The 18,238-nt window shown below is 43.5% G+C and overlaps 1 protein-coding gene across 1 annotated transcript in view; it reads left to right on the top strand.

The window, feature by feature from the left end:
• Positions 1-18,238, top strand: part of LOC144823277 (sodium channel protein type 2 subunit alpha-like) — a 942,252-nt gene that overhangs the window by 458,016 nt on the left and 465,998 nt on the right. The window contains exons 12-13 of the mRNA XM_078681632.1: positions 11,421-11,762; positions 17,812-17,944. Of these exons, the coding sequence (XP_078537758.1) occupies positions 11,421-11,762; positions 17,812-17,944 (475 nt within the window). The remainder of the gene's footprint in view (positions 1-11,420; positions 11,763-17,811; positions 17,945-18,238) is intronic.

Genomic DNA, 18,238 nt, shown 5'->3' with positions numbered 1-18,238 from the left:
GGTTGAGAGGGTGGAGTTCAGACGATTAGACTGCCCTTACCAAGTTCTGAGTACTTCTGCTCAGTTTCATTTCAGTCAGACAGCACTACCAGCCAAACTCCCTATGGTGCATTGTGGTAGCTTTGATGTGATGGGAGGAAACGAGGGTGTTAGCTCACTTGTGTGGGTTTATGTTTTTTGTTTTTTTTGCTGAGTGACAGTAAGGGTCGGGCTTTATAGACCACTCAATGTCACTGTTAAAACAATACACAACTTTGTAAAAACTGTTAGCGCTTAATAGGATTGGCCAAATGGTTTTTAAGACTAAAGACCCCAACTTACAGATTTCATCCTTTAGAATCCTGATGGCACTTAACAGGGTAATTGGACCTTTACCACTGTTTTTCAAATAGAGCTCGAATGAAAATACAACCCACGCATATATCATCAACTGTTAGATCCTTAATGATCAGTCAATGATGAAAGGTTGAATATGTTTTCAAAACCTGTATTTATCTTAAAGGATTAGTATGGTTTTGACATCTTTATTCAAATTAATCAAGCTTACAGAAATAACTAATAAAAGGTGATTAGTGACAGAATAAATCGACACAGAGTGATCCATAAATGAGATTGTCACTAAACTAGCTAAGAGCCTAATCTACCCTACTCAGAGAAACCCATGAAGAGTTCCTTTTGCAGAAAAGAGCAAGATTTTGGAGCATAGATAGAACTACCCATGAAGAGTCATTCTGAAAACTCAGCTGAGTTCCTCACAGCTGCAAGAGCAGCCGTCTGAATATCAGTGAATGAGGATTGCTCATTGCAGCAGCCTTGATCAGAGAAAAAGGTATAGGATTAAAGTCACATATAGCAATAGCTGTCGGCAATGAAGGGTAAGGATAAAGGGTCTTCTCCAAGCAAGTCTCAGAGTTAGAATGATGGCTCGACTCTAACATAACTAGTTAGGAGCACTCATTAATAGATAAATCACACAATAGCATGACAAAACTTTAGTAATTGTTTAATATTCTCATCTAGAGGAAAACACCTATACGATGCTGTCGTCAATATCTGTTTCTTTTTTTCCTGATTCCGAAGGTAAAAATTCACGCTGGTACATAGTTAAACACTGTAGCCATTTACTAGAAACACGGAGGAAAGTTCTTATGAGACATTCTTACCTAGGCTAAAGCTGCAATCTGTGTCTAATGCGAATACATTGACTAGTAGAGGCTGAAGCAAATATCAATGATGTTTTAACTAAGCATATATAAAATATATCTATATTATTGTTCATTATATTAGTCTATTCATTGTGAATTCCCAGCAGGCTCATTGTTCTGTAACAAGATCTAATATGGCATGATAAAGCTAAGGAAATGTACTATTGGACTCAGCACATTCTCTAACAGGATGCTGGTACTAGACAAAATGTCCTAATAAATGTCTATTTAGCTTATGAGTAAGAGTTAATAGTAATACACGTGGGCCTAAGCAAAGCTGCACATTTAAGTATGATACCTAGGTACAACAAAAAATGATTTACGTTATTCTCATATACAGTTAGTCAAGCACATTTTCCTATGTGTGTTTACTAAATTATTCTTTTAGCAAATGCGTTCTAATAAATTTCTACACATTATAAGGCAATCACATTTTAATACGTATCAAGAAATGCATTCTAAAGTTATTCTTTTGTACGTTTAAAACAAGCACATTTTTAAAGTGTTATTTTTTATGTGAAAACATTTCTACAGCATTTTAAACACATTCTAAAGGGCAATTCTAACATGGTCTGCAAGTCAAAATTTGCTGTGAAAACTAATTTCATTTTCTGTGTGAAAACATTTCTACTGCATTTTAAGCACACTCTAAAGTGAAATTCTAACATGGTCTGCAAGTCAAAATTTGCTTTGAAAACTAATTTCCTTCAGGTGCGATGGTAGGAAAGGAATGTGTTTTTTTCTCTTAGCTCACTCGTCTCGGTGTATGGGTTTTATGGGCGGAGTAACTGTAAGGGTTGGGGCTTTACAGAGCACTCGATGTCACTGTTAAAAAAAACACACTTTTTGATTTCTCTTCTGGAAGTTACTTGGGGTGCTCATTATGTCACACAGCACTCTTGAAAGGCAAGGTGTACATTATATTCTAGAAAAGGAAGGAAGAAGTGATTGAGAGACTTTAGAGAAAATGTTCATGTGGATGTCCCTGACAGGGTGACAGGGACAGTGAAAATCCCCCCACCCTGAATGAGACAAGATGATCCATCATTATGATCTGGAGGTCCAGTAGCAGACTATCTACCAGGTCAAGGGTTTACAGAGATGGAGATATATGATGCTCTGATGGTGAAAACCCTGCAGTTCTGCAAACTCTAAATGTGGCAAACGTGAGGTTGGAGTTTGGGGCACCTGACATTTTTTGGCAGACTTTTAAAAACTTTACATAATCTGCTATTGACTTCTGGATCCTTAATTGAAACATATATTCTCAGGTTCAGAACACCTTGAAATTCAGAATATCCTGCAACAAAGATAGCCTTCGGTCAACAACAAGAATTCCCCTTGACTAGTTTTCTGGAAGGGGCTTTGTGGCTTCTTTCCAATGAAGGAAGCCCCGGCAACTTTATTCAAGAAGGCCAAGACTTTTTGTGGTCTTCTCTGAAAAGTCCACGTGAATATCACGTGCTCTTGAAACTTTAATTTTCCAGGACAATTTCAACTGAGAGAAAACCGCTCTATATTTATGGAATCCAGTGGGATGAACCAGGAGATTATATTTAGCAAAGACTAATTCTTGTTAAATACTGCCACTTGTTACATTACGCCACACAGGCTTTTGACTCCTGTAGCCTTTTTCAAGTCTGCAAAATGTGCTGACTGAGGTACAGCATAGTCAATTCGACCACATGGAACCTTCATTGGGTTCCGTCCTTGATATTGTCTCTCAAGACCATGTAAAGCTTTAAAAAAAACTTTCAAACCTGTAAAAAAGAGGTTTTAACACTTTTAACCCTGCTAGGTATTTACCTTTTGCACAACCCGTCTTTTAGATTTCTGCTGTGAGTGAGACCCACTGAGTCTCACTCACTGTACGCTCTGGTGAATGGTTTTGCGTGCTAACCATCAGTTCCCACCTTATCATAAATGGTCCCCTGCTGCACAACCAGGATAAGAGGCTTTCAGCTAGTTACACATGATCATATGTGCACTCATGTACAGCCTGAGTGAGTGGGATTAACTGTCTAATGCCACTCTCTGTCCTATTTCTATTGCTCAAAATATGAGGATGATTTTGCTAGATAATATATTTGAAAACAGTCAATAAATAAGGGAATATTATACATGCCAAGACGGACAACTTGCAAATGATTCTTTCCTTGATTCATTCTATTTAGGTTTCTTGTATCTTCTAAAAGCTTACCATTATGTTCACATTCCCTCGGTAGTCTCTGCTATTAGCTAAGAGTGCAATATTTTAAAAGGTCCACCCAGTGGTCACCAATGTCTGCCTCCGTTAATAGGGATAGCATACCTTAATAGAATTATGGTCCATCCAAACTTGGATGAATGGCTGGGGCATGCTTTACATGAGTAATTGGCAAGATAGGACTCCACCAGTATTGAATTACTGATCAATCAAAGGCAGTCTCACCTTGAATAATAGCACAATGTGGAATTGACATTTGCTTAACGAGGGGCCAGTTTGGACAGTCTGCGACAATTGATGAAGTACGTTTAGTGCAGGAAACCGCTGGTCTGAGGTCAGACAAGCGAATGAACATGCACTATGGCAAAAAACGACTGATATGGCATCACTCGTGGTTAGCGATCAATGGGCCTGAAACACGGGCCAAAGGTGATGCAGTCACACATAGGACTTGGAGAAAAAACTTAACACTAAGAAGTAAAACAATCTTAAAACAAACGAAAGATTTCTCACTTGAAAGTTAAAATATCCACACCCCATAGGTCTCGTACTTCATCAATTGATCAGTCATCCCTTACCATAGTGCATGTTCACGCGCTGACCTGATCCCAGAGCAGCGTTTTCCTGCACTGAGCGTATATGGAGAACACTATGGTCACATTATGGTCACACTATTGGACAAGTTTTAAGCACACCGACTCAGAGATCTGTTTCTTGCAGAAACCCCTTAGACAGATCGCACTAACTATGTGTTTGTCTCATATGTATGTATGTCTTTTCTATTCTTCAGACTATACAGGTTCCTCTAATTTTGAGGTAAATCCCACTACTTGTTGGTTTGTTTTTTCCACCTATTTTTCACTCAATTTTAACTTTCACGTCCTATGGCAAGGGTGGGCCTTAGCGTGCCCATACCGCCTAGGTACACATCCATACGGTCCTGAAGAAAGCCCTGTAAATCATACACATATGGGCAGAAACATGTCGACCCCACTTTAAGTGGAAATATCCAATATAATTTTTGGTAGATTTCCAAACACATATGATTTTATCTTGTCAAGCTGACCACTGAATAAAGTTTTTCCTATGGTACAGCTCCTTGACAATTTTAATCACCAATTTTTCACACCACTGTCACAAAACCAGCTCCGCAGTAATCTGGCGTTGTAGCACACCAGGGTGGCATTCGGCTTCTCCTGGTGGGCCCGATGATGAAGCATGTCACCACCCAGGGTGGTGAGTGAGGGCTTCTTATAAAATCCCTAATGATTTCCAAGTGTGAATAAATTAGGCGGATTCCTTCATTCTCTGTTCTAGTGCTTACATTTAGCTTGACACTGTTTTGTTGTTTAACATATATAGACCCGGGGGACTAAGAGTGTCCCTGTGTTTCCCTCTCTCTCCAATTGTTATTACTTGTTTATGGCACACCCAAACAGTGTTAGGAATCCTGCTGTCATTCAGAGGTGGTCCACTACTCTCTTTGGTAAGATCACCTTGAGTAAGCAGCCATTGAGATAGGGAAATACAGGAACTCCTAGTCTGCAGAGATGTGCAATGACCACCGCCTTCACTTTTGTAAACACCAGAGGGACACTGATGAGGTCAAATGGGAACACAGCTGTAAGAAATTGGGTTACTGGTTGAAAGGGCTAAACCCCGTCTCAAGCAGCAACCAGTTTACAAAAAATAAAGTATTTTTTTATAAATAAAACAATGCCAAAATGAAAGAAACCAATTCAGCAGAATCGGCGAAATGCAATTTTAAATATTTTAGTGAAAAAAGCACCAAAAAGCACAAAGCACCAACTGTGGATATCTGGTCTTGCCGGACTGGAACAAAGTCACAAGTTCAAGCTGGCCATGTAGGAAAGTGGGCCTGCTACAGGACCCAAGTAGGTGCGCTGAACAAGGTACCTTCGGAGTGTTGCGACGATCCCCGGCAAAGGTGCATCGCACACCTAAAGCAATGTGTAGGTTATAAGATGCAGTGAGGCAGCAATGTGAGGTCCTGTGACATTATCGAGGATCCTGTCGACATGGCTTGCGATGCGAAGTTGGAGCAATGTGTCTGCTCCGATGAACTGTGAGGCTGTGATGCAGAGTCTGATGTGCTGCGAGGCTGCGATGTGGAGTCCGGTGTCATCGTCGAGGCTGCCATCAATAAGGATGGGTGGGCCTGCACTGAGGACTGACGATGCATTGCACAGCAGAAGGTCAGAAAAGACTGCAGAGGCGATGCAAGTCTTTGCGACAAATCCCATCTATGCAGCAGCAGTGATTCATCGCTTCTGCTCAGTTGGATCCACTGAGGCTGGCAGAGCACCTGAGGCCCACTTCCAAGGTTCCAGGGCTGAGGTGGCACCACTTATCAGGGTAGACTCACAGATGGCAGAGTCCAGGTGCTGGGTTCAAGGGTGTTGGAGCTTTTTTCCCTGAGGGTCAAGTCAGGCGGCCATCCAACTAGCGCTCGGAGTCACTCTGGTGGTCCTGGGTTCATCAGATGCAGGTCCACTCCTTCTCACCCAGGCAAGAAGGCACTAGACAGAAGGTCCTTTCACTCCAGTTAGGCTGTAGTCCAGCCGGACAGCAGTCCAGCAGAGTGGCAGTTCATCAGCAGTCCTTCTGCTTTGGAGAGTATCTACAGGTCCAGAAGTGTACTGAAGAGTTGGTGTCTGAGGTCCAGCATGTATACCCAGTTGTGCCTTTGAAGGTAGAGCGAAAGCTCCTAGAGGTTCATTTAGGAAGTCCCCAGGCATGCTGCTGCCTTCCCTGTCCTGCCTCCAGACTAACCACAGGGATCACACAGCCCTATGTGTGAAGGCAGGGTACAGCCTATTCATGTGTAAGTAGGGTTGTGCTTAGCTCTGCCCTCCCATCCTGCCAGTGATGGCCCATTCAGGCACACCTAAGCTCTCTATTGTGTGTGACTGCCTAGGAGGAATACAATAAGAACAACTGTCAGCTACAACCTATCATGTGGCCCGAGACGGGCCACAGGTACTAAATGGCTAAGGCTGAAAAATGACCATTTTCTAAAAGTGCAAAAGATGATGGACGGAATGCTGAAAAATCTTAATCATTCATGCACAATCACAGATCTGGGCCTAAATCTGTTGTTTTTGTGCTCGCAATGCCATTCCACTTTGGACCTACCCATATGCACATCAGTCTTTACCCTGAGCCCCATGAGAACAATCCAGCTTGAATTGCCAGTCCTCCCTGGACTGGAAAACAAGCATCCTGGGACCGGTTTCTGGGTATCACCCCTCATCAGCCAGGCTAGCTTCAATCCAGTGGCACAACGAGCAAGGGATACACGCCTGGACATACCCATCCGACGTAGGGTGAACATTGCAACACAAAAAGATGATGGACATTGTTGAATATTCACCCCCTGTCACAGTTCTGGGCCCAAATACATAGTTTATTTTTGCCCTCTACGCCATTCAGGTTTGGACCCGGCCGTATGCAAATCAGTCTTGAACCTGCTCCCATGGGCCACAACTACAATAATGACCTAGGTCTAGGGCGTTCAATTTCAATCGAGCTGGGGTATCACATGTCGTAATCCATTACAGACAACCTCCCAATCCTTATGAATGTAGGGTAGGGTATACGCCAGTCAGTAGCCCATTTTTAAAAAGCCGTCCCCTTATCTAGATAGAGGAGAAACGTGCAAAAGCAAGATGGCACCTCACGGGCGCACCACCAATGGGACCCCTGGTAGGTACTCACCAGGACGGCCCTGTTATCATCATTGGTGCCATCGAGCTTAAAGAAAAGTGTCCAAGTGAAAAACAACTGGGTTGTCAGTGAAAAGTGCAGTGGAAACACTACAAGTAACACATAAAGTGATGTCACACAACATATAACATAGAACATAAACCCACGAATACAGCACGAACAGATAACTTTATTCTTGTTCTTTTATGCTGGTTGCGTATGTTAAAAAAGTGAATATGGCCACTACCTATAGAGCCATGTTCTACTTGCCAACATGTTTCATTGCCATGGTACTTGTCAGGCAATTTCTTCAGGGCATGTACTTTTTACGCCACTGCATTGGACACCAGGGTTTCAAACACTGTCACAAGAGAAAACAAAATAAAATCAAATCTGTCTAGATAAGGGGACGGGCTTCTTAAAGGTGGGCTACTGACTGGCGTATACCCTACCCTACATTCATAAGGATGGGGAGGTTGTCTGTAATGGATTACGACATGTGATACCCCAGCTCGATTGAAATTGAACGCCCTAGACCTAGGTCATTATTGTAGTTGTGACTTTTTGAGTGGAGGGCGACCTAGGTCTTTAATTCCCTCTTAGCTCCGTATTGGTGTGCCTGCTCCCATGGGAACAGGCCAGCCCAATTGCCAGGCCAGGTCCTTCCTGGACTGGAAAACAAGCACTCTGTGACCGGTTTTGGGGTAGGTTTTGGGGTATTATACCTCATCATACAGCTAGCTTGAATCTGGTGGGGTAGTGAGCACAGGACCCACTTCTGATGTCTTAGAATACCCAATCCACTTAGGGCGAAAACTGCAACACAAAAAAATATGATGGACGGAATGCTGAACACTGTCAAACATTCACCTCCAGTCACAGATCTGGGTCTAAATCCATTGTTTTATTGCTTGCCACACCATTCTAGTTTGGACCCAACCATATGCAAATCAGTCTTGACCCTGATCCCCATGGGAACAGTTCAGCCAAACTGCCAGGCCAGGTTCTGCCTGGACCATAAAACAAGCATCCTGGAACTGGTTTCAGGGTAGCACCCTTATCAGCCAAGCTAGATTGTATCTGATGGTGTAGTGAGCACAGTACCCATATCTGGGCATATCCATCCCACTCAACACAAACAGAAGATTGACAGAAAACATTCTCATCCCTAGTAAAAGATCTGGGCCTAAATTCAATATTTTTTGGCTTTGCCACGCATTCCAATTTTGACCCAGTCATCAGTCTTGATCCTGCTCCCCATGGGAACTACAGCCTGAACTGCCAAGCCAGGTCCTCCCTGGACTGTAAAACAGCATCCTGGGACTGGTTTTGGGGTATCATCCCATATCAGCCAGGCTTGCTTGAATATGTCAGCGTAGCGAGCATGAGACCCATGTCTGGGCATACTCAGCCCACTTAGAGTGAAAACTGCAAAACAAAACTATGATGCATGGAATGCTGAACATTATCAAGCTTTCCCTCCAAGCCCAGATCTGGCCCTAAATCCATTGTTTTTTTGCTCACTACGCCATTCCAGCTTGGTCCCAGCCATATGGAAATCAGCCTTGACCCTGCTTCCCATGGGAGTAGTCCAGCCTGGACTGTCAGGCCAGGTCTTCCCTGGACTGGAAAACAAGCATCCTGGGACCGGTTTCTGGGTATCACCCCTCATAAGCCAGGCTAGCTTGAATCAGGTGGTGTAGCAAGCATGAGACACACTTCTGGGCGTACCCATCCCACTTAGGAAGAAAATTACGAAATAAAAAGCTGATGGACAGATTGCTGAACATTGTCAAATATTCACCCCCAGTCACAGATCTGGGTCTTAGTCCATAGTTTGTTTTTAACCACTATGCCATTAAAGTTTGGACCCAGATATATGCAAATCAGTCTCGACCCTGCTCCCATGGGAACAGGCCAGCCCGAATTGCCATGCCAGGTCCTCCCTGGACTGGAAAAAAAGCAACCTGGGACCGGTTTCGAGGTATTATACCTCACCAGACAGCTACCTTTAATTCGATGGCGTAGCAAGCACAGGACCCACTTGGGATGGCATACCGAATCCACTTAGGGCAAAAGCTGCAAACACAAAAAGATGATTGACGGAATGCTGAACACTGTCAAACATTCCTCCCCCATGCCCAGATCTGGACATAAATCCATTGTTTTGCTGCTCGCTGCGCCATTCCATTCTGGGCCCAGCCATATGGAAATCAGTCTTGACCCTGCTTCCCTTGGAAGTAGTCAAGCCTGAGACAGGTTTCGGGAATCACCCATCATCAGCAAGACTAGCTGGAATCCTGTTGCTTAGCAAGCACGAGACACATGTCTGGGCATACCCATCCGATTTAGGATGAAAATTACAAAACAAAAAGATGATGGATGGAATGCGGAACACTGTTAGACATTCACCCCCTCACAGATTTGAGCCTAAATCCATTCTTTTTTACTTGCTATGTCATTCCAGTTTGGACCCAGCCATATGCAAATCAGTCTTAACCCTAATTCCTATGGGCACAGTCCAGTCAAACTGCGTTTGATGGCGTAGTGAACACAGTACCAACATCTGGGGATATTCCGCCCACTTAGAGCATATATTGAAACACAAAAAGATGATGAATAGAAAACATTCACCCCCAGTCACAGATCCAGTCACAGATCTGGGCCTAAATCCAATGTTTGTTTGCTCGCTACATCATTCCACTTCGGACCCAGCTATATGGAAATCAGTCTTTACCCTGCTCACTATGGGAAGAGTCCAGGCCAAACTGCCAGGCCAGGTCCTCCCTTGACTGCAGAACAAGCATCCTGGGACCGGTTTCAGGGTATTATACCTCAGAGCTACGTTTAAATGGATGAGAAATAACCATCTCAAGTGCAATTCGGGGAAAACCGAAATCTTGCCATATGGAAAAGATAATCTTTTCAGTCCCACCTTATGGTGGCGGGAAGATGCTTCAGCGCCCCCTAATACCATCAAAACAGTCAGAAACCTAGGCATCACATTCGATGACACCTTAGCATTTAACCGCATGCGTGCGGCCGCTATTTTCACGCTGTGCGGCTTTTTGCGAAAAGCCGCGTTACATGACGAGCTGAGCTCGTCATGAGCATGCGAGCGGCGCAACTCATGACGAGCTCAGCTTGTCATGCGCATGGAAGGGGTTAAACAGTGGGCAGTTACTGTGGCAGGAACCTGTTTCAATATTATGAAGGGCCTGAGAATTTTTTTCGATCTGATACCACTCTCAGCTCGGAAAATGGTGGCAGTAGCGCTCATTACATCGCGACTTGACTACTGCAACAGCATCTATGCAGGGACAAATAGAACGGTAGGGCATAAGCTACAAATGGTACAACACGCAGCTGCTAGGCTGGTGCTGAGATGGCATAGGAGGACATCGGCCACAGCGGCAATGGATGCCCTCCATTGGTTGCCGATACACAAGAGGGTGCTTTTCAAAATCCTCCTGATCACTTTTAAGGCCTATCACAGAAGAGGGCCCAGCTACATCCAGGCCATGTTTGAGCGATACAAACCTTCACGACATCTGAGATCATCAGAAGCTAAAATCCTTACCATCCCCACCTTTAGATTAAAGACTAGAGGAGGAAAGGCCTTGGCAGTCCTGGGCTCAAAGGCCTGGAATAAATTGCCTTTGCCTCTTCGGCAAATTACATCCGAAGCCGCTTTCAGAAAGACCTTAAAAACCTGGATACATAGCCTACCCGATACACTATGCAAGAGCTTAGTAGAAAGCAATTTGCTCTCCCTGATTTACAGCTGATCTAGTGCTATTCCATCTATGCATAGCCACCTCAAAGCGCCAAGATGCTCACTGGAGTGATAGTTTGCGCTATACAAAAACCCCCTTACATTACATTACATTACATCAGACAGTTAGTTTAAATCCGGTGGCATAACGACCACAAGACCCATGTCTGGGGTAAACAATCCACTTACGGTGAAAATTGCAACAAAATAAGATGATTGACGTAAAGCTGAAAACTGTCAAACATTGACTTAGTTGACTTTGTGTGTTCAGTTCAATATCTTTATTCGATCTAGTTGAGAAGCATAGATCATCAAAGTACATACATAAGATACGTCTTATTAAAACTGTTTTATATCATACATACTAAATATGTAAATACGTATTTGCAATAAATAAGTATTTCAAGAGGAGGTAATTGAGTTAGTATTTTTCTTACGTTTTTGCTCTACTATAACGCATGATTTGTTCACGTACGTTTCAGCTAATAATATCCTATTTTTGCGACAGTCTGCCTTGAATATCCGTGGCTCCCTGTTCTCCCCGCGACGCAACAGCAGAGCCAGCTTTTTCAGCTTCAGGACCCGAGTGAAAGATGTGGGCTCCGAGAATGACTTTGCAGACGACGAGCACAGCACATTTGAGGATAACGACAGCAGAAGAGATTCTCTGTTTATACCGGGAAAGCACGGAGAGCGTCGTAACAGTAATATTAGTCAGACGAGCAGATCTTCCAGAATCCTGCCCCTGTTTTCGAGGAATGGTAAGATGCACAGCACCGTGGATTGCAACGGCGTGGTCTCCTTACTAGGCGCATCATCAGCGCCTCTTGATGGACAGCTTCTCCCAGAGGTAAATGTGCATGTTCATGAATATTGCAGCAGCATGATTCGTTTCATAGAAATTGGACCAAATGTAGTATATGGCCATGTCTCTTTTTAGCGCTGTGCTTGCATAACCTCTTCCATGCAACCTAGGCAGGTCTTTTTGTTGTGCTCGATGTATCAACCTGACAGCACAGAGGGACAGGTTGCAAGGTTGCAAAATAATCCTGCTTTATCCATATTCATGAAGCCAGATTCCTGTCTGAATCTATTCGACCAGCAACAAAATGCAGAACTAGAGTTCGTGAATTTAATAACTCCCTCCATTTACTCTGATTTACAAAGTGGGGCCTTTCCCCCAAAAATACCAACAAAAATGTACTTTAGGACTTTGGGTGGCATGCAGAGGACTAAGGGCCATGGGACCACTGTGTTATCCTCAGAAGCTCCCTGCTGTCATTTGCTCAATGGATGAGTTGCTTAATAGTAGTAGTAGCTTCCTCTGCGAGAATGGATACCACTTATAGAATAGTCGGTACCCTTTTAATGCTTCGTAGCAGATGGAGCAGTTCCAGAACATTAATACATTTCCTCGTGATGTACATGGACAAGCGGGTACTCATTTTCTACTAGAGTTTTGCAATCTCACCTTTGCAAAGCCAGTCACTTTACATAGCAGAGTCTTTGCGAGGGTGAATACTTGGTAACACTTCTAAACCCTTGATTACAAATATAAATACTATGAGTCATTCTGTTTATATGGAAACAATGTCTCCCTGTGCCAACAATACGGTAGTTTAAATCATCTGTCATTCATTTTTTAAAGAGAAGATGGCTTCTCCATATGCTAGCGGATGAGATCTTTAACACCAGTAAGGTTGTTGTGTCATTGTGCAGCCAAAGAATCTGTGCTGTCAGTGCACAATGTAAAGTGTTGTGGCAATTAATAGGACATTGCCATTTGCTACACGACTGCATCCCACTTGGCAGCAAAGGTCATTTATTGTCCAAAAGGTATATTATTCATTGCCTTTGAGTTAAAGGTTAATACAATTAAAGAACACAGCCTAGTCGTGGGCATTGAATTACATCTAAATGAATTTGGAAAAATAACAAGGCAATGCTCTGCAGGGTGTTCGAAAAGTACAAACTGAACAAGGATGTAAATAGTAGAACATGGAAAATGTTACAGACTGTGACAACCATAGGAAAAATTGACGTATGGAATCAACTTTCTTCTGAGTATCAATCCTCAGATCTTGTTATATTTACAATTACAGAGTTCGATGCACAAAGTTTCTGAGACAATGTGAAGACCCTATGAAAGCTTGGCTGTCTGATTTGTGTCAGAGACGGATAGGCAATCAGATTACTAGGACATTAGGCTTAGCTCCCAGTACTCAGACGCAGCAAGCACAATCGACAATTGACTTTTTAAATAGACAAGAGATGTTTAGTAAATCAAGGTATAAGGCATCCTTAGTATAATGAGGGGGAAAAGCAAACCATCAGTATCGCCATCATCATTGGTACCTCTGAGGTGTGTCCTGTTAGGGATCAGAGTCAGAGCCCAAAAGAAAATGAAGCCTCGGCTGATAGTTCTGTCACAGTAGAGGCACTGGATGAGAGCTGATTGCATCACAACCATTTACACTTTGAACATTGTGTAGCGCACCATGGATCGAGTTTGAGGTCTGACATAGGCATCGTGCGCACAGGCATGTACTAATAGTATTACTGACCCCCAAGCCTGTGAATATTAGTTTTTGCACTCTCCCCTCCTTGTGGACTCAAACCTTTAATTTGAGTCTATTAACCTGCTGATGAGCAATAACTAAAATTATTGACTGGCTCCGTGATTATTAAAGCTGCATTGCATTACAGGTACCCCAGAGCTCAAATGAGAATATTCAAGCGAAAGCGAGTAAATGTAAATGTAAATGTATTTCGATTTATATAGCGCACGTTTCACCCAGGGGTCTCAAGGCGCTTGCTTAGGGAACCCGTCCTGGTATTCCCCTGTGAGAGATACCCCGGCAGGGTATTCACAAGGTGAAAGCCAGGCATCCCGCCGCGAGGGGCCGTAGTGGAGATTAAGCAAGCTATTGCCCAGAGTCGCAGAGTGTGACCCTGTGAGTCGAGTAGGCACCGGAGCGAGAATTGTCGAGTCCGTGGAATTTTTGAGCCCGAGACCCGCCGAGGCGGGGAATCGAACCCTGGTCCACGGCTGATCTCAGCTTCCGGGTCTGCCACCTCTAACCACTGAGCCACACTTCTCCACAGTAGAAGATTGTGCTGGGGATGATAGTCTATGAACCTGGTGTGGTGAAGTGTACTCTTCCTTGCGGTCTTCCTCTCCGCCACACTTACCTGCAAACCTGATATCCCCACCCATCTCTCTCCATTCCCCAATCAGAGATGTCCCTATTTCTACAAACTCAAGATGCCCACAAATATCCCTGCAGAGGAGACAAGGTCATACGTGCCATTGCCAATTGCTATGTACCTCATAGAAGAAAAAAAACACTGTGCATGTTTAGAGAAGCATTAACACAATCACGTTCACAAAAATCACTGTGAATATAGTTCCCATCATTGTCCTGCAGATGTGAGAGGAGTCAAAAAATAATATGCAGCAGGACGAAAAGGTGGAGGGGTTTCGTACAACAAATTTACCTTATAAGAAGGAAAGATGATTAAAAGGTGCTGATTGACTGGTAGAAGTCATAAACTCACAAGTCACTCGATTGCAAAGGTGTTCCTATCTAAGTGAAAATCGTGCAGTGCTCTCTGCATGCACTGGTATTTATATAGCGCAAACCTAGCTGTGAAGCGTCTGAGTGCTGCACGTGGGAGGCCAGAGACAAGCTACGTAATTGCGTACTTCAAGTGGGGATTACACCCATACATTCCACACACATTCCGATCGAGTGATTTGCTTGGAAGCTAACAATTTTAAGTCTAGCCCCAGAAATCCGACGTGAGTCCTCAGGTACCAAGGGGGGATGCAATCTCCCCCTGCATTTGAATATGTATGGAGGTTTCCCGAGCAAGCGCCTAGTTTGTCACAAACAGTACAATGCAGAAAAATGCACCAAAGCATTGATTTTTTTTCAAAGAAGAAAATACAGATGCCCAATCACAAAAGAATAATGATCTTGAATTAGACCTAAAAAGATAATGTCGATAGATGCTCTTTGCACAGCTTCACAATCAACATTTCATGGGCATTACATGGTTGTACGCTGAATATTCAACTTGCATTTCCAGGGGATTGCGAGATTCGCTTAATTTGCTTTCATATAACAACGAGAAATTTCGGCAACATTGCGCATAATTCTGCAAAATGCACATATATCATTTAGTTCTATATTCAAACAGCAAGTGTGCTCTTGCATCAGTTTTTGACACACCGCTTACTCAAAGTGCAAAAAAACACAAAAGCACTGCAGACAACAGCTGCTTGAATTCAGGATAACTTTTCCTGCAAATTGTCATTAAAGAAACTTAAAATAACATACATATTGCTATTTGCACGAGGGCAAAGCACATTTCACCCCATGATCGCTATTTTCAGCAATCTCAAATAAAGCACTCATCAAAGGCTTAATTTGTGGATCAAACTAACCTTTGCAATGGAAACAACATACATGGCTGACTATAAATGTCCTTTTCATTTCATTTCATTTCATTGTATAGTAACATAATTAATTCTTTGTGTTCTCTTAGAATCCATTAACCAAACATCTTTATCTTATTTGTAGTGTAATTTAGGCTACGGCTCTCGACACGTATTTGCAGAGCATCGCCTGTGTTGAGATTACTTTAGTGACTCTGGAGCAACAACAGAGTGCACCTTGTTTCAAGGAAACAATTTCAGTGAGACAGCCCCTGCACGCCCTCCTCTTGAATGCATCTTAGGAATAGCGGAAGGGTACCTTATCTCGTGTATTCAGGGGCTGCCGAAGAGTTTCGAGTAGCCCACTCATTTCACATCAACTTTGCCTCTACCTGTCACAAGCTTGATGTTTGAACCGTCTAGAGCCGAGGAGGCAGGATTAGCTGACTTGAATCTGAATCCTACCCTAAGTACCACAGGAACTTGAAGGCTCATGTTATAATGTTTTGTTCCCAGAAGCTCCCATGTTAGTTTTTGACTTAAAACAATTAATATTCAAGGTGGTGTATGTATAATGAGTGAACAGCATTAGGCACGTTTCTGGCATTCTCTGGATTATAAAACACACAAGATAAATTGTAAATTGATACTTGTATATCGCACTACTCACCCGCAAGGGTCTCAAGGCGCTTGTACGAATACCGCTGTGGAACTCATCCTGGCTTTCCCTGTGAGGTGTCCACTCCTGGGCACCCCCAAGGTGGAGGCTAGGCATCCTTAGCGTTGTGGGGGCCGTTGTGGAGATTAAGCAAGCTATTGCCCAGAGTTGCAGAGTGGGACTCCATGATTGGAATAGGCACCGAGGCGAGAATTATCAGGTCCGTGGAATTTTGAGCCCAAGACCCGCCGAGGCAGGGAATTGAACCCTGGCCCCGGGCTAGACCTCTGCATCAGGTTCTGCCGCTCTAACCATTGAGCCACACTTCTGATGGACGGAATGTTGTACAATGGCAAAACATTCACCCCCAGTCACAGATCTGGGTTTAATCCATCGTTATTTTCTCACCAAACCACCCCAGTTCAGACATGGCCATATGCAAATCAGTCTTGACCATGTGCCTCATGGGAACAGTCCAGACCGAACTGCCAAGCCATGTCTTCCCTGGACCGGAATCAAGCATCCTAGGACCGGTTTCTGGCTATTAGCCTTCATCAGCCAGGATAGCTTGACTCCAGTGGCGAATTGAGAACGGGACCCTCGTCTGGGCATACCCTTCCCACATAGGGTGAACAGCAAAACACACAAGATGATGGACAGAATGTTGCACAATGGCAAAACATTCCCCCCCCTCCAGGGAAGACATGGCTTGGCAGTTCGCTCTGGACTGTTCGCATGAGGCACAGTCTCAAGACTGATTTGCATATGGCCATGTCTGAACTGGGGTGGCTTGATGAGCAAAATAACAATGGATTAAACCCAGATCTGTGACTGGGGGTGAATGTTTGGCCATTGTGCAACATTCCGTCAATCATCTTGTGTGTTTTGCTATTCACCCTATGTGGGAAGGGTATGCCCAGACGTGGGTCCCGTGCTCACTAAGCCACTGGAGTCAAGCTATCCTGGCTGAAGACGGCTGATAGCCAGAAACCGGTCCTAGGATGTTTGATTCCGGTCCAGGGAAGACATGGCTTGGCAGTTCGGTCTGGATTGTTCCCATGAGGCACAGGGTCAAGACTGATTTGCATATGGCCATGTCTGAACTGGGGTGGCTTGGTGAGCAAAATAACGATGGATTAAACTCAGATCTGTGACTGTGGGGGAATGTTTTGCCATTGTGCAACATTCCGTCCATCATCCTGTGTGTTTTGCCAATCTCTGGATTATAGTCTCGTGTTGCAGACAACAATAAACCCCATTCTCAAAGAACCCCAGTGGCCTTTGTTCTGCCATAACTCACTCAGGCACAGGAATATTAGATACTAAATGCAGGGCTTAAAACTACACCAAATACATATACTGTTGTTTTCACTGTACAATGGGCAAAAATAAGATTCTTAATAGGGCTCAAAGAAATGTGTGTAATTTGCTCGTCTGTAATCATGCAAAAAAATTTAAAAAAATGTGAAACCAACATTTGCCACTATATTTTAGACTGAAATGCGTTGTTGTGTCCAATGTGGATGCGGCAATGCCTTTGGTGCAAAAACAGCTGCTTGAGTTCTGACCGTTCATGTAGTTACTATGCACCAAATATTTGCCATAGGCGTGGCACAATAGCATGATTTCTGGGAATTTCACGTAACAAGTTTAATGCAAAATTACTCAAGATTGTGCCAGTGTTCGGGATAAGTCGTCCAGGCACAGCACTGAATGATCCTTGTTAATATTGGGGAGAGTGGTGCTTCTTTTGTGTAGAAGATGGTGCTGTTTTAATGGCTGGCTATATTTAATTTGCAGGGCACAACAACAGAGACAGAAAAGCGAAAGAGAAGAACCAGCTCCTATCACATATCTATGGATTTACTGGAAGATCATTCTATGCGGGGGAGAGCCCAAAGTATAGCCAGCATACTAACAAACACGATGGAAGGTATTCCGCACATCAACCTTTAGGAAAAAACTTATGAAGATTAAATATGAGGGCATGGATGTATTTGTACGTATTTTAATTTTTAAATGTAATGCGAGAAGTAAAAGTTTCATAGCCTTGAAATACGATTTGAAGACATATATAAATATTTATGGTACAATAGCTTTTCAGAATACACCAAAATGTGAGAGGAATGTGTGTTCATTTTGCTCTCCTTAATCAAGATATTTAAAATGAGCATACTGTGCAAACAAGCGCAGAATTGCTTTTAACCCCAAGTACCAGATTGATTTT

Source organism: Lissotriton helveticus, chromosome 3_1, assembly GCF_964261635.1.
Source record: "Lissotriton helveticus chromosome 3_1, aLisHel1.1, whole genome shotgun sequence".
NCBI classification, from domain to species: Eukaryota; Metazoa; Chordata; class Amphibia; order Caudata; family Salamandridae; genus Lissotriton; species Lissotriton helveticus.
This window is presented reverse-complemented; position numbering and strand designations above follow the sequence as displayed.